This window comes from Lepidochelys kempii, chromosome 3, assembly GCF_965140265.1.
Source record: "Lepidochelys kempii isolate rLepKem1 chromosome 3, rLepKem1.hap2, whole genome shotgun sequence".
Taxonomy (NCBI): domain Eukaryota; kingdom Metazoa; phylum Chordata; order Testudines; family Cheloniidae; genus Lepidochelys; species Lepidochelys kempii.
This window is the reverse complement of record NC_133258.1, coordinates 67,228,071-67,252,830: the sequence shown is the minus strand read 5'-3', so window position 1 is coordinate 67,252,830 and position 24,760 is coordinate 67,228,071. Positions and strand designations below refer to the sequence as shown.

Here is a 24,760-nt window from a genome sequence, read left to right as displayed (position 1 = left end):
AAGTCATGCTTTTTAGAGCTTCAATCATTTTTGTTGCTCTTCCCTGGACTTTCTCCAATTTGTCCCTATCTTTCCTGAAATATGGCTCCCAGAACTGGACACAATCAGCATGGAGTAGAGCAGAAGAATTACTTCTCGTGTCTTACTTACAAGACTCCTGCTAATACATTCCAGAATGATATTTGGTTTTTTTACAACAGCGTTACACTGTTGACTCATATTTAGCTTGTGATCCACTATGACTCCCAGATCCCTTTTTGCAGTACTCCTTCGCTGGCAGTCATTTCCCATTTTGTATGTGTGCAACTGATTGTTCCTTCCTGAGTGGAGTACTTGGCATATGTCCTTATGGAATTTCATCCTATTTACTTCAGACCATCTCTCCAGTTCATCCAGATTATTTTGATTTTAATTCTATCCTCCAAAGCAACCCCTCCCAGCTTGGTATCGTCTGCAAACTTTAGAAATGTATTCTCTATACCATTATCTAAATCATTAATGAAGATACTGAACAGAACTGGACCCAGAACTGATCCCTGCAGCACCCCACTCAATATGCACTTCTGGCTTGACTGTGAACCACTGATAAGTACCTCTAGGAATGTTTTTCCAATTAGTTATGCACCCACCTTATAGCAGCTCCATCTAGGTTGTATTTCCCTAGTTTGTTTAACATAGCACCCAGTTGCTCCAATAGGAATCAGGGTCCCATTTTGGTAAGTATTATGGGAAAATATATGAAGATATCTCAAGGTGCTTACAAGTTTAACATAAAGAACAATTTAGTAGCTTATGTCATAGGAGTAACTTTAAAAATTGCATCTGAATTCCATCTCACATGCTCTTCCCAAGAGTATTACTAGCAAAATTTCAACTACAGCAGTGACAGGGCCTTAGATGAAAAAGGTCTGATCTCACACCTACAGAAATTAGTGGCAAAGTGTCCATTGACTTCACGGGGAACAGCAGCAGTCCCAGGTATAGCAGCACACTGATAATGTAGAATAAATAGTAGCACTATCCCAGGGGCCAGGTATTGGTGTCCGAGCACTGTTTTCCTCTCAGTTTTCAGAAGATGTGTACCAATTATATGTAAACCATGTTTTCATCAAGAAAGTAAGAGTCCAGTTCTGTAAAGCATTAAGTGCTCATATGTGGTCCTGAGCACCCAAAAATTCTGTTGCCCTCAACAGGACTATTGGGTAAGGACCCCTATGTCAATAAAGATTTTCAGGGTCAGGTCCTGCTTTAGATAGGAATGTTGCTCTTTTTAGAAACAGGATTTAAGTCACAAAATCATACAAGGACTCAAACAGGAAAAAGGAAATGTGATAACTTTCAGTACCCATGGTTTCCTTTATCCTTTGCTCATCATTCTTCACAGTCACTCCTTCGAGAAGCGACTCCATCACATCATCAGGAAAGAGTTGTGCATGGATTCCCAAGAACTGCTGTAGACTGACTGTCAAATTAGTCAGGAAACTCAGCAGCAATATCTCATCCTGAAAGCTCGTCCAGAGGTTAGATAGTGCAAGAAAGATAGGCTAGAAAATAATAAGAAAGACCTGAAATCTACATTTGCTTTGTCTGTATAATTAAACAAATACTGTAAACAATAGTCACAAATACAACTGTTAAACACAAGGGGCCCAATCCTGCATGCCCTCTGCACTCAGAAATCCCAGTGGAGGGCTTGCAAGATCAGGCCCAAATCCTAGAAACCATTTAAATTTACTTTAAAAGTAATAAAAACATTTTGGGGAAACATTGGAGGCAGTTTTCTGAATTATATTGGAAAAGAGTCTCTCCTCCTCCCCACAAATATAATAATATAAATGCAAAATGAAAAGATAGGCAGAGGAAGGCAATAAAGAAGAAATTCCTGTATTCAGGTTAACTATAAAAAGAAACACAAACAGACCTAGGCATAGACAAATTTCAGCCTTTGTTCCTCTCATTTTCCCTCAGTCCCAAAACAGTTTAGTACAGATACAGATTTCAAAGACAATGGGAGAAAATGGACCTGTTGTAACATATTTGAAATCACTGAGGAAATGGCCAGTAGAAAATAATTACATTCTTGACTATGCCGAATAAATTTTGAATGTTAACACAGGCATCTTCAAGTTTTCAGATCTTAGCACAGTAGAAAAGGGCTCCCTCGACATCAGGAATACATTCAATGAACTTAAAATTCATCCTAGCACATTAGCATTCATGTTAATGGAGCCATGATAAGAATTGTTATGGGAGTTAGCTCTGTTGTTCATCAGCATCACTATCATGAAATGCTATGGACACAAGAAATGAAAACAGAGGAATGACAGCAAAATAATTTTTACTGCAAATAGTATCATAACCTTCTGTAACTCAATTGTTGGAAAATGAGTGAGCCTACTCTATACTCTAAAATGCTTGTCTGCTACATTCTCAATCCAGGCCCTGTGCTACAAATGCTGAATTAAAAAATCTCCTGATGCTCTTACACAATACAACTTCTCTGCAGCAATTTGAAGACAAGTAGGATTAAGTGGTCTTGTGATGGGGAAAGTTCTACCTGCAAGAGCACAGATGGAATCAAGTATCTTGTACATATTCTGTTGCTAACAGAAGTGAAGAAAACAGGCAAATAACCTGGTACATAGAAGCTATTCAAGAAAGGAAATCTATGGTAAACTCCTTAGGACAGGGATGATGTGCCTTCTTGTTTGCTTGTAAAGTGACAAGTATGTTTTTGGCCCTCATAATAAAAATGAACAGTATAGGGAGAGAGAAGACAAAGAGAAAGAATTGCTCTGGGTAGCAGGATAGAAGAAAGGGGTGTCTGCTAAAAGGACAGGATTTGTAAGATCAACGGGCATATAGAAACAGCTACACTGGATCAGACCCAAGAGGCATCTAGTCCAGTATCCTCTCTTTGACAGTGGGCAGCACCAGATGCTTCCCAGGAAGGTATAAGAACCCTAAAGAAGGTAGATGTGGGATAATCTGTCCCCCCACATTAGGTCTCATGAGGCTCTCTAACAGTTAGAGATTTACTTAAGCCATGAAGCATGAGGTTTAAGATCCCTTCCAAAATGTTTATTATAACTAATTATGACAGAAAGTGGACAAGATAGTGACTACTTTATTACATATCTTCCCAGCTAAAAATAAGAACCCAAATAAGAACTGACCATGTGTAGGTTTGCACAGCCCTAGTTTCAAAATAATATGGATAGAAGACTCTGAGCCAAGGCTATTCCAACATAATACAATAGTGAAGCATCATTAACTTAAAACTCTCATCTCTGAATATTTCTACCTACTATTGTTACAAGTAATATTTAAGGCTACTTTAAAGAAAAGGAATAGAGAAAATCTATTTTTAGTGCTATTCTATGCATTTAACATCACTTTTGGCATAATCATTTTCTCTATTCACCTAGAGTTAGTTTTCCCTGTTTTTATGTCTTTCGCAAAGCAACAGGAAAGAAAAAGAAATATTAAAAAAAATAGGAAAATATGTTTGTAAAACCACAATTATCAACTCAAAGCAGGTGTAATAACAAATCCTTTTAACTTTTTTAAAGCAAATGAATAGATGTCAAGGTAGCTGTGTCTGTGGAACACTATTAGACAGATACAGAAAATAAGATCTTTTTTCCTAATTCAACATGAAATTTATGTGAACCATGTCACATGATACTGCAACATAAATATTATGTTAGTATTGTAGACAATAAAAGTGATTTTTCTCATTTGCTTTTGTTCAGAAAATAATACTTTTGCATTTCAAATGCTTACGAAAACTTGTGACGTAGGTACAGCAGTCTTTGCTTTAACAGTGTTTTTTAACTGCTCTATTTGTGCTGCAAACTGCTTGTCCATCATTTCAACTTCTCGTGCACACGTGATCACATCAGACTGGAAAGAGAACATACCTCAGGTAAGGATACAGTCACAGAAATATAAATAGCTATCAGAAACTATTTGTGTATTTGCATTCTGCCTCTTTTTGGGCAGTTATATTTTAAGGGGTGGCATGCAACCTAACTTCTAAATAGAGTCAGAATTTTACAGCCAGAAGGGACCACTAGATCATCTAGTCTGACCTCCTGTAGATCACAGGTCCCCAACACCATCCAGCACCCACCCGCATACTAAACCCAACAACTGAAATCAGAGCAATGTATTACAACCCACAGGAGACTAGACCAGTATGTGCCACATGCAGAGAACAGGAGGCCCCCACAATGGCAGGAAAATCATTAAATGAGATATACTCAAATACTCCTGGAAAGTGACCCATACCCACATGCTGCAGAGGAAGGCGAAACCCCCCAAAGGTCACTGCTAATCTGACATGAGGGAAAATTCCTTCTTGACCTCACACATGGCAAACAGCTAGACCGTGAGCATGTGAGCAAGAACCAGCCAGTCAAGTGCCTGAGAGAGAGAATTCTTGGTGTCAACTCATAGCCCTGGCCTTCCCCCTCCAATGTCCCATCTCCAGCAGTGTCCATCCCTGATGCTTCAGAGGAAAGAGATAACATTGGGGATGTGTAAAATCCCTTCCTGACCCCTGCAGGTGGCCGGCTGAATCCCTGAAGCATGAACTTTTAACATATCATTCTAGCTGCACAGCTCAAACACAGCACCAGGATTTCTTTCCTCAAACATATACCCCTGTTTTACTTTGTAAAATGCAGTTTACTCTGAAATTTCATATTAAGATATCCTAAAGAATCCATAAGATATAATGTGATATCTCACCAGAATGATGCAGAGGAAGGCTTCATGTTGTCTCACATTGAAAAGTGCTTCCTTTAACATAGATAATCTAGATTCTATATTTCTGTGTGGGCTCTCATGCTTCATTTCCAAGACAGCTGTGTAGCGGTATGCCAGATCTTGGGAGGCACGAAGCTCTGCATCAATAGGCTGCGTGGCTGCTGGGATGGCTTCATTCAGAATAGCTGGCACTATTTATGCAGATTTAGTATGAGATACATAGGAAGGTAACAGATATAGAAACACATCATGGTAATCATGCTTGATAGTTAATATTTTCAGTTCAATACTTTGATCAGAGGAATCCTCCAACAGATTTCTGAGTGTAAGCTCTTATTCTGAGACATCACACATTTCCAGAATTTGTTCACAAGACCCAACCATTACATACATTGCTGGTCAAATGGTTTTTACCAATGACAACTATACTGTGAGGAAAATACTACAGTATAGTCTATGACAGAGGTGGGCCACATCTGGCCCGTGGGACCCTCCTGCCCGGCCCCTGAGCTGCTGGCCCGGGAGGCTAGGCCCTGGCCCTTCTCCGCAGCTCCCGCTACCCCGCAGCCTCAGCACACCGCACTGCCACTGCAATGCTCTGGGCGGCCGGGCAGCACAGTTGCAGAGCCGCGGCCTGACCCAGCCACCGATGCTCCAAGCAGCGTGGTAAGGGGGCAAGAGCTGGGGGTGGATTGAGGGCAGGGGAGTTTGGGGGTGTGGTCAGGGGTGTGGATAGGGGTCGGAGCGGTCAGAGGGCGGGGAACAGGGGGGTTGGATGGGGCAGGAGTCCCGGGGGAGCCCTCAGGGGGAAAGAAGCAGGGTGGGAGGGGGGTCAGATTGGAGGTGACGGCCAGGCCATGCCTGGCTGTTTGGGGAGACACAGCCTCCCCTAACCGGCCCTTCATACAATTTTGGAAACCTGATATGACCCTCAGGCCAAAAAGTTTGCCCGCCCCGGTCTAGGATTATGGAAAATTAGCTTTTCAGAAGGTCTTGGTTCAATATTGGGCTCTTCCAAAATTGTGTGCGTGACTCTGGGTAAATCACTTATGTGCCTCTGTTTCCCCATCTGTGAAACTGGGATAATAATAATTAAAGGTGTTATGGGAATGAATTCACATTTATGAGATGCTCACATAGTACGGTAATGGGTCTATATAAGCCCAGAAAAAGATAAAAATATAATATTGCTGATTAAAATGAACTATTTTTGCTCTTACTGGACATGGCACATTACAAAAAACCCACAAAATTCCATAAACTGCCCAACGGGAGTCCAAAATCTTTGAGCTGATGGTTTTATAATTAACTCTTCTTCCTTAGAGCCTCATTATCAAAGGAGGGTGTAAACAGGCGTGCATCCACTACATTCTACATTTGGATGTGCAAATAGACATCTGCGCATGCAAAAGAGATAAGTGTGCACACTCAGAGCAGACAGTTGTGTCATGTGGGGTTTTATTATGCATTCCTCTTTATATGTGACTTAACACTAAAACATAGAAAAGCAGCAGAAGCAGTGTGTTGTAGTGGTTAGACTCAGAGAGACGATCTGAGTGGCAAAACTGTTGATTTCTATCCAGTCAGCTCGGCCCACAATTTCCTGTATGATCTTTAGAAAAATCACATAAAACTCTTCAATTAATCTCTATTTTTCAATCTGTAAAGAGGGGTAATAATGCTGTATATACCTTTGTGAAGAGCACTAAGAACCTTGAATTAAAGGTGCTCTAAGTGCAAAGTATTATCTCGATTATCGAAATAATCAGTAGCATAGTTGATTATTTGCATGTTCACAACTCACAGTACATGTTATTATTTATTTTTGTATAACATCGTTCACTCAGAGGTATTAGAACATTTTACATATAGTGTCTTAGCCTCTACATGAAAATACAATTAAACTACGTAGATTACAATATATCATATATATTGCAATTTTATTTCTATTGAACAGCCATTTAAATAATAATTCTGATACGTTTAGCAATGAAATATTTAATAACGTTGGTTGCTTGCAGGGTGCAGGGCTCAACAGACGTGGGGCTCACTTCTGGCTTATGTCCCTAAAGCTCATACTTCAGGGTTTCAGTTGGCCACCAGCAGGGGTCAAGAAGGGATTCCTCCCCATTGCCCCTGCATTTTGAGAGGTTTTTTTTAAAAAAATTTCCTTCTTCTGAAGCATCAGGGATAGCAACAACTGGAGACAGAGCACTGGGTAGGCCAGGGCTATGAGGCGGCATTTGAACATTCTCTCTCTCAGATGCTTGGCTGGCTGGTTCTTGCTCATATGCTCAGGGTCTAACTGATTCCTATATACATGGAGCCAGGAAAGAAATTTTCCAACATCAGATTGGCAGTGACCTTGGGGTATTTTTGCCTTCTCTGCAGCATGTGGATGTTGGTCACTTACTTGCCAGAATTATCTGGGTCTCTATCATTTAATCATTTCCCTGCCCCTGCAGGGGCCTCCTGCACTGGTGCACCTTGGTCCTTCCTATTTTCTGTGTGTGGCACATAATAGTTTAGTCTCCAGTGGCTCTCATTTAGTTTGGTGTCATTTCTGTTGTTGGATTTAGTGTGCAGGTGCTGGGTGGTGTTGGTGACCAGTGATATACAGGAGGTCATACTAGATGATCTAGTGGTCCCTTCTGGCTTTAAACTCTATGACTCTATATTTTAAGGAGGGAGTCAAAAATAAGAGCAACAAGGAAGTTTAGCCATCTCTTTGGACTTACTATTTTGGGCTATCTGGCTGCACACTCAAAAAGATTCCAGTCCATCAGTTTACATCATTATAGTTATCTAAACAACTAGAAGGGCTCAAGATTTAAGAGATTTTTGAGTATTCAAGAAGAATCGGGAGAAATTACCCTAAATTATCAGAATTTATGTATTTTCTGCCTCATGGATTTCTAACATGTCACGCAATATTAAAGGTATGCTCTACTGTAAATATTTTGACAGTACCATTTTGACATTTGCATTGATTGGCCTTAAGCATTACACAATTCATTCATCTAATGGTTTGTTTTCCCTTCAGGCTTACTGACACTGGGCCAATCCTGCTTATCTTGAGTAGCATGAAGTCATGGAGCTAGAGGCAACAAAAGTCTTTCTTAGGGCTCATAATTTTAATTTAGTAATATACCTACAGTCATCAATGCCTTCTCCTCCTTTCCCACAGTCCTTGTTGAATAACCGAATTCCTGTGACAATCATGGTAAGTTCTTTCAGTTGTCGCTCTTTGTCCTTCTTGCTGAGAGAGAGAAAAACACCCAGCTCTGTCTGGGGAAACACACTCTGCAGGGCAGCTGAAAAGAGTTAAAAAATAACAGCATGTATAAGAATGAAACTGAAAATACTAGGGAAGCAAAACTAACTCCTCTTTATGGGTAGTTGTGAAAACAGAAAAGTGTATTCTAGATTTGGAGAGATGCTTAGGCATTCACAAATTAATAATTTTACCACACCTTTTGTTGGAGACTAGCAAATAACAAAACAGACAGGCTGATATGCTATCAAGCTATTTTATGCCATAGAAATGATTTAACTGAAATTCAGACTTTTAGTAGCAAAAATTTTTAAAACTGCCACAATTTACAATATTTACTAGTATCTGGGCAATGGACATTTTAATGAAAGAGTTAGACAGCCTGATTCCTAACTTACACCAGTTTCACACCAGGAAACTCAACTGAAGTCAACAGAATTATTCCAGATTTTTACATAGTGTCAGAGCAGCATCACACCCAGACTTTTTTTTCCCACAAGGGATGCCCAGTATCAGATACTTTGACTGATTACTGACCTGTTGCCTCCCTAACAACCTTGATGTCTGTAGGGGATCCGAGGCCAGATCGTAGCAGAACATAGCTAACAATCTTTCGATAAATGCTCTCCAGCTCTTCTCGTGTACGAGCACGATTATCTGTGATTTCTCTGCTCACAGGGGCCAGCCTGGCCTCTAGAATGCGATGCTGCTCATTAAGTAACTCAACTGGGAAGGAAAGATATTTGAGAAGTGCTACGTTACAGCCAAATATTATTCTCATTTTTGGTCTAACGTACGTAGAGTAACATAATTTTCATTGTACTGAACATGCTGTTTGTGTATTTTGGGCCTGCTCCAAATCTCAGTGGCTTTCGATCAGGCCCTTAGTTTTGCTAATTTTAAAAATCCACTATGAAAGCCAGTGCTAGGCAGCAAAATCTTTCAAATAATTTTCACAGTTTATCCTGATGCCCTATGAATGTCCCATGCCTCTCAGCTCTCCCTATCCCAAGAATATTGCATGTCACTCTGACTCTCATTCTCCCCCTTCTCTTTTCCTGTTTTCCACCCATACCTTCTCTGCCATTTTAAGTCACTGGGAGTGGGCACTGATCAGAGACAACATACTTGTCTTTGGCTATTATATATAAATATTGTATCTGCCTAATTTACTGGGATTGTAATATTTGTATTTTATGAAATAATCTCTGGACTATGCAAACTCAATACATTTAAAAAGACGGTCCAATAATGCGGATCATTCTCAATTGTGAAAATCAACAAATGGACAAATTCTGCTCTCAGGTCACACAAGTCTAGAGTAACTGCACTGAAGTCAATAGACCAGTGTAACTGAGAGGAGAATTTGGTTCAAAGAACCTAGAACGTTGCCTTTCTATAAAGGTAAATCTCTCTTTCGCATAAAAAAAAAAAAGCGAATATGTTTTGGCTTCCAAGTCCATTACACATTCCTTCTGTGTTATATCCATGCTGTAACACTGTTCTTCCCATGATAGACCTTGTGGCACTCTTTACCTCAAACCAGAACCTTGGAACCCCCATATTCACCATTGTCATGTAATTATGATATGTTTCGTACAAAGTATGCCATGCAAGATACATAGGAAAGGTCATGATCTGCTGAAACCCTCTGTTCCATCAAAATAAGTATATTATTAGTGTATATGAAGGTATGAGATTTTGCCGTACGGTTGTTATTGAAATAAGTTGTAAATTTGGGAGTTGTCTCTTGCTAGTTCTTCAGTGACAACAAAGGAGGTGATCCACACCCAGGCGGGCGTTAAATGACCATTAATCAGCAGGGGAGTTGTAGACAAGGGATTTACAATTCTGTAACAAAGCACCACACAATGGGGATTCAGAGTAACAGCCGTGTTAGTCTGTATTCGCAAAAAGAAAAGGAGTACTTGTGGCACCTTAGAGATTAACCAATTTATTTGAGCATAAGCTTTCGTGAGTATGCATCCGATGAAATGAGCTGTAGCTCACGAAAGCTTATGCTCAAATAAATTGGTTAGACTCTAAGGTGCCACAAGTATTCCTTTTCTTTTTACAATGGGGATTGTTCAACCCTGTGACTCAGCAAGGCCCATCAGGCATGCCTGGGCTAGTTTCTTTGCAGGGACACGGACTAAAGCTATGCCTACACTGCACTTTCATTGGTAAAACTTTTGTCGGTCAGGGGTGTGATAAAAAAACAGACCCCTGAGCGACAAAAGTTTTAATGACAAAAAGTGCCAGTGTGGACAGCACTTTGTCTGTGGGAAAGCTACTGCCCCTCGTTGGGGGTGGTTTTATTTTGCTAGCGGGAGAGCTCTCTCTTGCCAGCAAAGAGCAGCTACACACTGTACATTACAGCAGCCTGGCTATAGCAGCATAGTTGTGCCACTGTAAGGTACAAAGTGTAGACATAGCCTAAGGATATAAAATAAAGGACAGTGGCATTGTGCTTTTACCATTCTCCTCCCACACCTACACTGGAAGCAACAAGAACACTGGGAAGACAAAGTCTTGAACTGAGGAAACTGGTCTCAGACTTAAAGGGAAAGCCTGTGTATTAAGGACTGTAAGCAACCTGTAACATCCAGTGGGGTGAGAAAACTGTTTGATCCAAATATTGTTCAGTCTAATAAGGTTCAGGATTTAGACTGCATGCTTACCTTTCATTTTTCTTGGTAACTATCTCTGACCTTTAGTGCCTACCACTTATAATCACTTAAAATCGATCTTTCTGAAGTTAATAAATCTGTTTTATATTTTACCTAGAACAGTGTGTTTTGGTTAAAGTGCTTGGGAAATCTCAGCTCAGATTACAAAGGCAAGTGTGTATCCTCTCCACACTGAGGGAGAGGCAGACCGGATAATGAACTTACACTGGTCAGGCTTCCGACCAGGGCAATATAGTACAGTTCTGCAGTGCAAGGCTGGGGGCTTGGAAGGTGTGCTGGTTCCTTTCTCTGTGTGATTCCATGAGTGGCTCAGGGAGCATCCATGCAGTTTAGCTGCTTGTGGGGCTCCACATGCTGTTGTACTATGAAAACAGTGCCAGGAAGGGTTTGGTGCTTGTCACTAGCAAAACATTGTGAGAGGGTGCCCAGGCTGGAGAGTTAAGGGGGTACAGTGGTATCCCAGTTCAGGTTTTACCCCAGGGAGCGTGTCACAGACCTATCCTATTATCTACCCAGGTTCTTACTGCATCCACCCCTGAGAATCCAGTACAGTGTTCAAAGACAACTGAAATGATTATACTGGAGCTCAGAATTTCACCAATTTAAAAAAAAAAAGGCAAGTCAAATGAGTTGAGATGCTGCATAGCCTAGTGGACTGAACACAGGCCTGGGAGCCAAATTCTCCTGAGTTCTTATTCCAGCTCTGCTCCTTACTTATTCTGTGGCCTTGGGCAACACTTTTGCCTCAGTTTTCCCACCTCTAAAACAGGGAAAGTAATACCTATCTCAAGGCATATTGTGATAATTCTTTTTTAAGTAGTAATTTAATTTACAGCCATATAGTTTTGCCTACACTTTCAAGTTCATTTTATTATCTTATTTTGCTTTGCTATCACGTGCATATAGTACGCTAATAAAGATTAATATTAAAATACAGATGAAACAATATAGTTAGATACAAGTTTTATTATCTGACACTCATATTTAATATTTGTACATATTAAAATTACCTCGGTCTGTATAATTCATATCAAAGTAAACTTGCATCTTAATAGTGTCCAGGGATGGATTTGCTGTGTCAAGAAGTCTACCAACACAGAGCTAAGAAGAGAGTTGTAAAAGTTAATACTTTTTAACCACTTAGAATTTTCTGAAACATCAATAACAATGTTACTATTTTGACAGCAGGAAGGGAGCCATCCTCTCCCCATTCTCCAGACAGAACATGATGAATAGGTATATACCACCCTAGGAAATGCAGAATCCACTCTTGACTACAGAACCATGAGAATGAAGTATGATGCTAGTTTTCAAAATGCTTTAAAGGAATCTTAGAAATTGATCAGGTAGCTAAAAATCACCAACTTACAAACTGGTATTATTTAGTATTTGTTAAGTGCTAATGTTCGGTGCTGTATAGACAAATTTTTTTTGTTCGGTGATGTATAGACAAATCTCCTACTCAGGACTTGTCTACACTGGCAATTTACAGAGCAACTTTCTCGCTCAGGGGTGTGAAAAAAACACACCCCTGAGAGCAGCAAGTTTCAGCACAGCATAGAGGGAACTTAGTCTGACATGTGAGTGCTGGGAGCTATACCCCTCATAGAGGTGGGTTTTTTACAGTGCTAGGAGAGCGTCCACACAAGCGGCAGCGCTTTAGCGTTGCAAGTGTAGACTAGCCCTAAGACTGATTAAAGCAATTAAAGATGCTTCCAATATTTCTATCTGCTATTCTCAGTCTCTCTCTACCTCCCTCCAATATCTGGTTATATTGTAGCTCCAGGAGGCAAAAAATAGTTCATTCATCTCATCTTCATCTACCCTCTAATAATTATGCTGAGATCTCAGTAATTTATCATAAGGTCACTTTCACCAGTAGTTAGATTGTTTAGATTTCCCAATGCATATACAGCAATACAGGTGGCTTTGCATAATTGTATATGTTAGCCTGTGGAAGGCAATGGCAGGTATGTTTTGTTACTATAAATACAGAGCAGATGTTTAAATTTTATTTCTACATAAGTATGTAAAGTTTCTGAACTTTTGGAGAATTTTCAGAATTACCTTAATAAGTTTTTGCACATCATTTTTTGTGAGGGTTCTATCTACATTAAACTCATTCCTTGGATCCAAAACGACAGCTTTCACCTGCAGATTAGCAAAAGATCTTATTGGGGGACTACTCACAGTGAGTAAAATTAAATCCTAGCAAGGCTAGAGCCTAAGAACAGAGTCTGAAAATTGTGGCCAATGTGCGCAACTGCTAAATCTTTATACTTGTCTGTTTAGTGAAAATTGTATTATTAATCTTAGGGGGATATTAACATGACCTGAAGGCATTTAAATAAAATAATCAATGGCTAAAATATTAATTTTGTTCTTACCATGAAAGCCACCAAGATTTCAGACACAGTTTGTCCTTTCATGGCACATTCTTGTCCTATTTCACGAATGATATTCTTTATGACACTTTCAGCCTGAGAGTGGGACATTCTGTACCAACAATATATTAACAGGTTTGATGTTTATTACAATGCATCATACATTTGTCTTTCATCCTCTGTTTTCCCCATTGCAACATTTGCTGAAGTAGTGAGATTACATATTCTCTTCTAGCACCTTTAGCCTCTTAAATTTTCAATAACAACTTGACTAGGTAGCAGAGATGATTTATGGTTCACTGGACCACAAGTGACAAGAATATTTCCAAACAATAAGAAACTAACACAAAACAAGATTTGAAGGAAAAATACAAAAGCTGATTATAAAGGTTTAACCCAGATAGCTTTTGTCTGACAGATGAAATATTTCTTATTAGCTGAACAGTGCTAACTCAGCAATCAACACAAAAGCAGGTAAAAATGCATCAGCTTTAACAGAACAAAAATATTTTTCACATCAGCAGACATTTCTTGGGAAGCTGAGGGAACAAAAAACTCACTACAGTCATTAACCGTACCTCTGATACCAGTGTTCCCTCTAATTTTTTACATCCATGTGCAGAATGAATTTTGTCATGTGCACCAATATGGAGGTGATGTATGGCAGGGATGAGGCTGAGGGGTTCACAGTGTGGGAGGGAACTAAGGGCTGGGGCAGAGGGTTGGGATGCGGGGACGGGGCGGGGGGGGAGTGTTGAGGGCTCTGGCTCAGGGTGAAAGCTCTGGGGTGGGGTTGGGGATGAAGGCTTCCAGGTGCAGGAGGGGGCTCAGGGCTGGGGCAGAGGGTTGGAGTGCGGTGGGATGAGGGCTTTGGCTGGGGGTGCGGGCTCTGGGGTGGGGCCAGGATGAGGGGTTTGGCATATAGGCTGCCCCAGGGCTGAGGCAGGGAGAGAGAGAGGACTCCCCCCAGCCCTTTCTCGCTGCTGAAGCTTGGGGCCAGAGGAGAGGCACCTCTCCCTGGCTCCCGCAGTTCCGGTGGGGCCGTGCTGGGCCGGTGAAGAGGCGCCTCTCCCCGGCCATGGCAGCTCTGGTGAGGCCAAGCTGGGCTGGTGGAAAGGTGCCTCTTCTCGTCCATGGCAGCTCTGGGGCACCTCTCCCCAGCTGTGGTAGCTTCAGTGCATTGGGACGCCTCTCTCTGGCTGCAGCAGCTCCAGCTGGGCCGGGAGAGGGGCACCCTTCCCTGGCCGCAGCAGCTCCGGCTGGGTGGGGCTGGGGCGCCTCTCCCTGCATAAAAGGCCCTTGATAGCCTGTTGCGCGGCCACGCAGCTTAGAGGGAACTTAGTCTGACACGTGAGGCAGAATTCTGACCAGGCCAAGTAAATACCTTTTGTTTGTAGATTAATGGCAAATTATTGAATTACAGATTATGAACTCCAGGACTCCAATGACAGTTCTGAGAACTTCTAGTTTTTCATGTGTTTAAGATATGAAATAAAAGTATTACTTAATTTGAGAGATTATTAGGAATTCCAATTATTTGGATCCGGGACTGGCAAGAGGATGTTGAGCCTTCTACATCCTAAATTCAGCTTTAACTTGGTGACTGAATATTGTTATCCTCTGACGCATATTCAGTGTGAAGTGAGTGTTGGTCTCAGTTCAGTTCCTAGTTATCAGGAGCCTTCAATTAGAGCTTTGTTGAATAGGAATTTTTTTCGACATATTTTTATGAAAAATTTTTCCTACAAAAATTCCAATTTTTTTTCCAATCAAGTCTTCCCACAATACCCTATGGTTGGCACCAAATCACATCTTTCTTAGAAGTCTCAGAAAAGGTCATGGAAATGTAACTACACTCATACCCTATAGGGCAGGGGTTGCCAAGCTGAGCCTGAGAAGGAGCCAGAATTTACCAATGTAGATTGCCAAAGAGCCACAGTAATATGTCAGTAGCTCCCCCCACTTCTAGCGCCTCCCACCCACCGGCAGCCCTGCCAATCAGCACCTCCCCCTCCCTCCCGATCAGCTGTTTTGTGGCATGCAGGAGGCTCGGGGGGGAGGAGGAGCGAGGGCACAGCAGGCTCAGTGCATGGGGTTGGGAAAGGTGGAGTGGGGGCAGGGCCTGTCACAGAGCCAGGAGATAAGCAGTGAGCACCCCCTGGCACATTGGAAAGTTGGTGCCTGTAGCTCCAGCCCCGGAGTCGGTGCCTATACAAGAAGCCGCATATTAACTTCTGAAGAGCCGCATGTGGCTCCGGAGCCACAGGTTGGCCACCCCTGCTATGGAGGTAACTCCAGAATGAGGTTGGGGCATACTGGTAGTGTGGGGGAGCTTATACTACTGCTGCCAGGGCCGGATTAACTCAGGGGCTTTAGGGGCTGCAGCCCAGGGCCTCAGACTAGGGGGAGCCCTCCAAAAATAAATCCATAATTATATACAATTCAGTGTTCACCAACCCATTGATTGCAATCGACTGGTCGATCCTGGAGCCTCTGCCAGTCAATTGCGATCTACAGGCCGCTAAAAGTCCAGTGGCGCAGCAGGGCTCAGGCAGGATGCCTGAATGCTGTGGCCCCATGCTGCTCTTGGAAGCGCCCAGCTGCTGGCACATCTCTGCGGCCCCTGGGTGGGGGGGAGGCAGCTCCGCGCACTGCCCCCGCCCCCAGCACCATCCCCGTAGCTCCCATGTGCGCTTGCGGGCACGGGCAGCGTATGGAGAAACGCTCTCCCCCTCTCCCCAGGGGCGCACAGAGACATGCCAGCAGCCGGCAGCTTCCGGGAGCAGCATGGGGCCATGGCATGCAGCCTGCCTGAGCCCTGCTGCGCCGCCGGCTGGGAGCTACCTGTGCTAAGCGCCTCCCTGCTGGAGCCTGCACCTCGCACATCCTCCTGCACCCCAACTCCCTGCCCCAGGTCAGAATCCCCTCCTGCACCAAACTCCCTCCCAGAGCCTGCACCCCTCCCTCTCTCCCACACTCCAGTCCCCTGCGCCAGCCCTGAACCCCCTCCAGCACCCAAATTCTCTCTCAGAAAGAAAATAATATAACAGCTGTTCTAAGGTAAGAAGTAGGATATTTTGAATTAACTTAACTACATTCTACAAATACATTAGAAGGAGAAGACCAAGGACAGAGTAGGCCCGTTACTGAATGAAGGGGGAAAGACAAGAACAGAAAATGTGGAAATGGCAGAGGTGCTTAATGATTACTTTGTTTCAGTTTTCAATAAGAAGGTTAGTGGCAAGTGGACATCTAACATAGTGAATGCCAGTGAAAATGAGGTAGGATCAGAGTCTAAAATAGGGGAAAAACAAGTCAAAAATTACTTAGACAAGTTAGACGTCTTCAAATCACCAGGGCCTGATCAAATACATCCTAGAATATGCAAGGAGCTGACTGAGGAGATATCTAAGCCATTAGCAATTATCTTTGAAAAGTCATGGAAGACAGAGACATTCCAGAAGAGGAAAAGGGCAAATATAGTGTCCATCTATAAAAAGGCAAATAAGGACAACCTGGGGAATTACAGACCAGTCAGCTTAAACTTCTGTACTCAGAAAGATAATGGAGCAAATAATTAAGTAATCAATTTGAAAACACCTAAAAGACAATAAGGTGATAAATAAGTCAGCATGTATTTGTCAAGAACAAATCATATCAAACCAACCTGATAGCTTTCTTTGACAGGGTAACAAGGCTTGTGAACGAGGGGAAGCAGTAGATGTGGTATATCTTGACTTTAGTAAGGCTTCTGATACTGTCTTGCATGACACTGGTTGGAAAATTGTTCTCAGAGAGTAGTTATCAGTGGGTCACAGTCATGCTGGAAGGGCATAACGAGTGGGGTCCTACAGGGATTGGTTCTGGGTCTAGTTCTGTTCAATACCTTCATCAATGATTTTGATAATGGCATACAAAGTATACTTATAAAGTTTGCAGACAACACCAAGCTGGGAGGGGCTGCAAGTGCTTTGGAGGATAGGATTAAAATTCAAAATGATCTGGACAAACTGGACAAATGGTCTGAAGTAAATAGGATGAAATTCAATAAGGACAAATACAAAGTACTCCACTCAGGAAGGAACAATCAGCTGCACACATACAAAATGGAAAATGACTGCCTAGGAAGGTGTACTGCGGAAAGGGATCTGGGGTCATAGTGGATCACAAGCTAAATATGAGTCAACAGTGTAGCACTGTTGCAAAAAAAGCAAACATCATTCTGGGATGTATTAGTAGGAGTATTGTAAGCAAGACATGAGAACTAATTCTTCTGCTGTACTCCATGCTGATTAGGCCTCAACTGGAGTATTGTGTCCAGTTCTGGGTGCCACATTTCAGGAAAGATGTGGACAAATTGGAGAAAGTCCAGAGAAGAGCAACAAAAATTATTAAAGATTGGAAAAATTGGGTTTGTTTAGTCTGGAGAAGAGAAGACTGAGAGGGAATATGATACAGTTTTCAAATACATAAAAGGTTATTACAAGGAGGAGTGAGAAAAATTGTTCTTCTTAACCTCTGAGGATGGGACAAGAAGCAACAGGCTTAAATGGGCTTAAACCAGCAAGGGCAGTTTAGGATGGACATTAGGAAAAATTTCCAGTCAGAGTGATTAAGCACTGGAATAAATTGCCTAGAGAGGTTGTGGAATCTCCCTCATTGGGGATTTTTAAGAGCAGGTTGGACAACCACATGTAAGGGATGGTCTAGATAATACTTAGTTCTGCCTTGAGACCACGGGACTGGACTAGATGACCTCTCACGGTCCCCTCCAGCGCTGTGATTCTACATGTTTTAAGACTGAAACGTAATCACAGAATGGCTTTATGTTAATTAAAAGGCAAGTTTAGTATAGCGTTAATAGCATCAACGCCAAATTGTGATCATTTTGTTTTCAATTAGGAAAAAGTCTTGTATACAGGGGCCCCACAAAATCTAATAGCCCCAGGTGCACAGGAGCCTTAATCTGGCCCTGACTGCTGCCCATGCTGCACCTCTTCCAAGAGTAAACACAGGACTCCAGGGGCCATCAATCAGGCACTTTTCACAAGCACAGAACTCACCTGAGAAGTAAAACAATTTTTTAAAAAAATATGTGTATGCTTCTGCAAAATTATATCAACGGGGCATGCCTGTTGATGACCCCCCCCCCCCCCACCTGTGATAAACAAGAAGCTACAAGGGGTCCAGCTCCAGAACAACCGCTCGCCTCTTCCCCTCCCCCTCAGGCCACCCAGGCAGAGGGGAGCGCGGAGAGGCTCCGGATGGGGGCATGGCGCGGGCGACGCTCAATTCCGTTACGCTGGCTGCCTCCTGCCCGACACAAGCCGGTTGGACGGGGATACTCCGCGGGGAAGCGCGCGCGCAACTTGCTCCTTCCCCGCGCATTTTGCGCGCCCTCACTTCACGTACAATGCGCACGCGCGAGAGGGGGGGGCGTCTTTCTGCACCAGGGAAGCGGCTGAGTCCCTCCCCCGGCAGCCGGCGCGGCGTTAGCTCCCTGTCCCTCCCCCACCCCGGGGAGCCCTCTACCCGACCCCATGAGAGATTCCCAGCCTCTGCTGCCGCGCCACCCCGGCTCCCCTGGCCCGGCTCCCGCCCCGCCACGGCCGGGGCCCCACCTCTACCCGGTCCAACAACTGAGTCTCCTGCCCCAGCCGGGCTAGACAGCGGAGCGTCGTCCCCAGCCGGCCGGCCGCGTTTCCATGGAGACAGAACGCGCCTCCCCAGCGGGCGGGGCTTCTCTCCGAGCCAGGCTGAGCGAGCAGGGGCGGGGCGGGGCGGCCCTACCGCGCGGTGATTGGCTGGCGAGAGGTAACTGCTGCCCCATTGGTTGTGGCCAGGACACGGGCGCTCGAGGGAAAGGGCGGCTAACGCGTGGCCCCTGCGGTGCTGCCGTCACAGAGTGCTCGGCTGGCCTCGCGCCCCGCAGCCAACCCCACTGGCCCTGGTCTGCAGGCTGGAGCCGGCCGGACCCCGCGCCTGCCGCCCACCCTGCTGCTGCTGCCGCCGCCGCCGCCGCGCGAGGGCCATTTCAGAGCCCGCCTTGTACAAAGCCGAGGCTGGTGGGGCAGAGAGACCCGCGGGCACGCGGGGCCCTCTGCCTACAGGCGCTGCCGGCAGGGCCAGAGTGCTGCAGCGTGGCCCCTCTGGCCCCTTGCTGGCCTCCTTTGAACGATGGAGCGGGTTTGTCCCGTATCCGTCGGGCCCTGTGTGTTCTGTTTACCTTTGAGTTATTTTCTCCCGGGGAATGTATCCGCTTTAGTGTGTCAGATCTTTAACCTGCTGTCTGACAGCTTGAAAGGTGGGCGTGAGATTCATCAACGTACGTTCCAGTGCTCAGAGCCTCCGTGCCTGCCTGCCTGCCTGCCTGCCTGCTGTGTGTGTCTTCTGGGGGAATGCGTAGCCTTACGTCAACAGGCAGCTTTGCACATACACACAGGCGAGTATGTATTAAAATTATATATATATATATATATATATATATATATATATATATATATATATATATATATATCATGCAATGTATTGTATGTTCCTCATAAAGCAAGTTTATATATATAATGTGTGTGTGAATGATATATAAAATCAGGACAAAAACCAAATAATACTTTTTTATAAAACCCAGGATTTTTTCAGTAAAAATCCATTTCAGCTGAAAACAAAGGGGCTTACAAATCCAGAGGTTGGAAGGCCACAGAACTTCCCCCACACTACACTGAGTGCATACAGTTACAAATTAGGGATGTGAAAGGTTAACCAGTAAGCACAGTCTTACCGGTTAACCACCCTAATGGTTAACCTGTCTGCCAGCCAGTGCAGGCCCAGCCCCGGTGCCTAGCCAGAGCAGCACCGCTCAGCCGGAGTGGGCCCAGCTGCACTGTCTGGCTAGAGCAGGCCCAGCTGTTTAAACGGTTAACCATTTAAATGACATTTTTTAATCTTTTAAACGGTTGACTTTTAAAATGGTATTTACATCCCTACTTACAAATATTGTAACTTTCAATTCAATAAATACTTCAGTTTTTAAAGGGTTTCCATGCATTATATAGACCATTTTATTGTAAGAGCAGGGCACAGTAGTCAAACATATTCATAGAAAAGCAACATACACACCAACATTTGAGATAAATGGGATATAAGGGCACAATGGAAGAGTGTTGGCTCCTCTGCAACTCTACAAATTACCTTAAATAATGTTTAGAGTATCTCCATATCCAAACAACTGGATGTAGAGGTGGAATGGACAATACACATATTACAGCGGAGAGAAAGTCTTGTGATGAAGGGACTAGCCCAGGGGTGTCTAAACTGACTGACCGTGTGAGCCGCATATGACAATCTTCAGATGTTTGAGAGCCAGGGTGCACCTGCTGGTGCTCAGGGCTTCAGCCACACGGGAAGGAGGGTCTTCGGGCTTCAGCCCCACTGGAGGCACCTTCCAGGCCTTGGGACTTCAGACCCTCTCCTGCTGGAGTCTCGGCAGGCACACCCCGCATGCCTGAAGCCCCGAGCCCCAGCAGGCATGTCCTGCAGGACTGAAGCTCCAAGACTCCCCTCCCTGCTGGGCAGAACCAGAGGTGACACATGGAGGGGGGCGAGCACGTGGGGCCAGGTGCCCCACCTCAGATTTATGCCAGGGTTTGCTGGCCCTGCTTGGTCACATGGTGCCACCAGGCCCCCTCACTGCACTGCAGCAGCTGGAGCAGGCATTCTGGGAGCTGTAGCTGCGGGAGAGGCAGCAGCAAACAGCTGGGAGCTGCAGGGAGAGCCGCTGTTTTTGCTGCCTGTCCCTGTGGAGCTAAAGGAGCGGCCCTTTCCTGCAGCTCCCAGCTGTTTGCCACTGTCTCTCCACAGATTTCAGAGTAACAGCCATGTTAGTCTGTATTCGCAAAAAGAAAAGGAGTACTTGTGGCACCTTAGAGACTAACGAATTTATTTGAGCATAAGCTTTCGTGAGCTACAGCTCACTTCATCGGATGTATACTGTGGAAAGTGTAGAAGATATTTTTATACACACAAAGCATGAAAAAATACCTCCCCCCACCCCACTCTCCTGCTGGTAATAGCTTATCTAAAGTGATCACTCTCCTTACAATAAGAAAAGGAGTACTTGTGGCACCTTAGAGACTAACCAATTTATTTGAGCATGAGCTTTCGTGAGCTACAGCTCACTTCATCGGATGCATGCCGTGGAAACTGCAGCAGACTTTATTTATACACAGAGAATATGAAAAAATACCTCCTCCCACCCCACTGTCCTGCTGGTAATAGCTTATCTAAAGTGATCATCAGGTGGGCCATTTCCAGCACAAATCCAGGTTTTCTCACCCTCCACCCCCCCACACAAATTCACTCTCCTGCTGGTGATAGCCCATCCAAAGTGACAACTCTTTACACAATGTGCGTGATAATAAAGTTGGGCCATTTCCTGCACAAATCCAGGTTCTCTCACCCCCTCACCCCCCTCCCAAAAACCACACACACAAACTCACTATCCTGCTGGTAATAGCTCATCCAAAGTGACCATTCTCCCTACAATGTGCATTTCCAGCACAAATCCAGCTGTAGCTCACGAAAGCTCATGCTCAAATAAATTGGTTAGTCTCTAAGGTGCCACAAGTACTCCTTTTCTTTTTGCGAATACAGACTAACACGGCTGTTACTCTGAAACCTCTCCTTACAATGTGTATGATAATCAAGTTGGGCCATTTGGTTTTCTCACCACCACACACACAAACCCACTCTCCTGCTGGTAACAGCTTATCTAAAGTGACCACTCTCCTTAAAATGTGTATGATAATCAAGATGGGCCATTTCCAGCACAAATCCAGGGTTTAACAAGAATGCTCAAATAAATTGGTTAGTCTCTAAGGTGCCACAAGTACTCCTTTTCTTTTTGTCTCTCCACAGGAAGCTAACACCTAGGAGCTGAAGGGAGGGCTGCTGAGGGTAAGAGGGTGCGTGTACCTGAGGGGGCATGACTCAAGCTTGGAGGGATGTACCTTTACATTTTCCCCCCTACTCTCAGCAGGCACCAGTTGTCTCTGGGAGAAGCCCCTGGCCCCACCATCCTGCTGCAGGGCAGAAGCCCCAAGCCTTCCCCCACCCCCAGTCTGGTAGGTGAGAATGGGGGTGTGGACCCTGCGAACTGCACTTTAACTGTAAAAGAGCCATGTGTGGCTCATGAGCCACAGTTTGACAACCCCTGGTCTATAGGGAGACCAGGCACCTAACTCAAGCTTTGTGGATTCCAGTGATTTTTGAAGTTCCTAAAAGTTTGGTATTGCACCACTCAACATCAAAACACCTACATCCCTCAGTGCCTCTGGATTTAGCTGTGTAACTTCAGACAACCACATTTTGAAAATGTTGGGCTTGGAGTCTGGGATTTATAGGATGGGATGTTATTTTGGGGGCACCCACTGTAGATTTTTATGCAAAAATGTTATACAAAATTGTGCGGTTTTTTTCTCTTTGGTATTTTGGTGAACTCATGTAGGCTGATCTGAGTTAATAATTACTGCTTGTTACATCCCACTATGAGAATTGTCAAGCACAAATAGAAAGGAAAATGGACAATTTGTTCTTACCTACTAATTTCCTTTCTCTAATTAATCATGTGTTGACAGCCATAACCATACTTTTCTTAGAAACTGGCTCAGTAAAAATCTGGTCAGATGGATAATTAATTTTTGGATTGTTAATATAAAAAGTAGCATGTTTAAGCTTTCTGATTCGGGGAAGAGTGTTCCAAGATGGCAGCTGTACCCCAACTACAGTAGAACTGCTCTGGACTTGCCTCCCTCCCCCCGTGGTTGAGAGGAGGAAAAGGCTAGTGTGATGATTGTCAGTTATGAGTAGTCAGCGAAAACAAATGATTAAGAATGCAAGAAGAAATTTTTCCATCCCTGACTTTTTTCATATTAACTTGAAACATTAATGTTGCATTAACTTATTTTTTTCAAATGTTTCCCTTATTTCCATTTTTTAAAAGAAAGAAAACCCCTGACTATGGCACTTAGGAGTTGTGTAATTGGGTTTTACACTCCTCCAGAGCAGGGGTGGACAAACTTTTTGGCCCCAGGGTCGCATCTGGGTATGGAAATTGTATGCCCGGTGGGGGAGGGGAACTCTATGGGGTGTAGCATGGCGGGGGTGCTCTATATGGGATATTACCGAGGTGGGGGGAGGGGAGACTCATGGGGTGTGGTGTGGGGAGGGCTTTACATGGGCGGTACCGGGGACTTCTAGGGGCCCTGCCGACAGTGACACCAAGGTGGCCACATAAGGTACTGCCACGGAGGCACCTAGCTGGGATGGGTGCGGCCCCTGGGATCTCAAGGCTCTCGAGGCTAGAGCTGTAGGAGACCAGGAGGGGATTGGGCGCACTGTTGCGTTGGGGAGGGGCTGCTGTGTAAGGGTGGGGTTCCAAACCTGGAAACAACGCGGTGAAGTCACACCTGTGCAGTGTGGCTCTGTGTGCCGGAAGATGGCTCTCATCAAGGGAATTGTGAGTCAGGGGCTAGGGAGCACTGGGTGGGCAGAGTGGGTCAAGCCCCCAACCCCGCTTCCCGGTGGGAACTCGAGGGCCAGATAAAAATGTCTGATGGGCTGGAAGTGGGCCGTAGGTTGCCCACCCCTGCTCCAGAGTGTTGTAGACGTTTTATGCTACCAATAGTCCAATAGAAATTTTGTATCATGTTTATGTTTAAGCAAATCTTGATTAGTTTACAACATAATGGTGGTCAGTTACTTTACTGTTGGGACCATCTAGGTATTTAGATAGATAGAAAAAAAAATCAAATTTACCCAAGTGATTATTCCTCATTAAGAACAAGACTTCTGTGAAAGCTGAAATTTTTAAATTAAGCTACTTTTAAGTTATGGGTGCAGGTTGCACTAGAGCAGGGGTTCTCAAACTGGGGGTCAGGACGCCTCAGGCGGTCGCGAGGTTATTACATGGGGGGTCGCAAGCTGCCAGCCTCCACCCCAAACCCCGCTTTGCCTCCAGCAGTTATAATGGTGTTAAATATATTTTAAAATGTTTTTAATTTATATGGGGGGGTTGTGCTCAGAGGCTTGCTATGTGAAAGGGGTCACCAATACAAAAGTTTGAGAACCACTGACCTAGAGCCATATATAGGTGTATCTGGTTTAGGAGACAGGAAACTGAGTTTTGACTGCCAGAATTTCCTGCTTATCATTTTGTCAAGAGATGAAAGGGCAGAGGTTTAAGCTATCAAACCCAGTGGATTTCCTAAGATCCAGATAGCTCTTTAGATGATCCATGGAATCCCTCAAAGCCACTCTGCTGGTGCAGTGCTGCCACAGACGGACTGTCTCACAGATGTGTCATAAGGAAGGGGAGCCTAGATGATAAAAACTGCTTTAAGAAGTGTGAACTCTCCGTTGGACATCCTCAGGGTCTGCAGGAAGAATATAACAAAGAGCAGCAGTTCTGGGCCTAGCCCTAAAATCCCCCCCAAACCAATGACCCAGTGGAGCTCAACCAGAGGAGAATTCTGCACAGTTCCTGGGATAGGAGGAGCATATAGCAGATCTGGCACTTCTCTCTTCAGTAACCCCTGCCCAAGATTCACTTCGCTTTCACTACTTCAAATATTGCCTTTAATCTT

The 24,760-nt window shown here is 44.2% G+C and overlaps 1 protein-coding gene across 5 annotated transcripts in view; it reads right to left on the bottom strand.

Moving 5' to 3' along the window:
• CFAP206 (cilia and flagella associated protein 206) overlaps window positions 1-19,432 on the bottom strand; it is a 32,893-nt gene extending 13,461 nt beyond the window's left edge. Inside the window, exons 1-10 of one of the 5 annotated variants that reach the window (XM_073336625.1) lie at window positions 18,743-18,847; window positions 16,789-17,921; window positions 13,125-13,233; window positions 12,805-12,888; window positions 11,748-11,838; window positions 8,585-8,773; window positions 7,929-8,087; window positions 4,756-4,964; window positions 3,787-3,906; window positions 1,346-1,544 (exon numbers count right to left, since the gene is read on the bottom strand). In XM_073336625.1, coding sequence (XP_073192726.1) covers window positions 1,346-1,544; window positions 3,787-3,906; window positions 4,756-4,964; window positions 7,929-8,087; window positions 8,585-8,773; window positions 11,748-11,838; window positions 12,805-12,888; window positions 13,125-13,233; window positions 16,789-16,889 — 1,261 coding nt within the window. In that variant the 5' untranslated portion in view covers window positions 16,890-17,921; window positions 18,743-18,847. Of the gene's footprint in view, window positions 1-1,345; window positions 1,545-3,786; window positions 3,907-4,755; window positions 4,965-7,928; window positions 8,088-8,584; window positions 8,774-11,747; window positions 11,839-12,804; window positions 12,889-13,124; window positions 13,234-16,788; window positions 17,922-18,742; window positions 18,848-19,347 lie in introns of those variants that run through there. The other 4 variants (XM_073336630.1, XM_073336627.1, XM_073336629.1 and 1 more) reach the window with 4 other exon arrangements.
• Window positions 19,433-24,760: the final 5,328 nt, after the last annotated feature.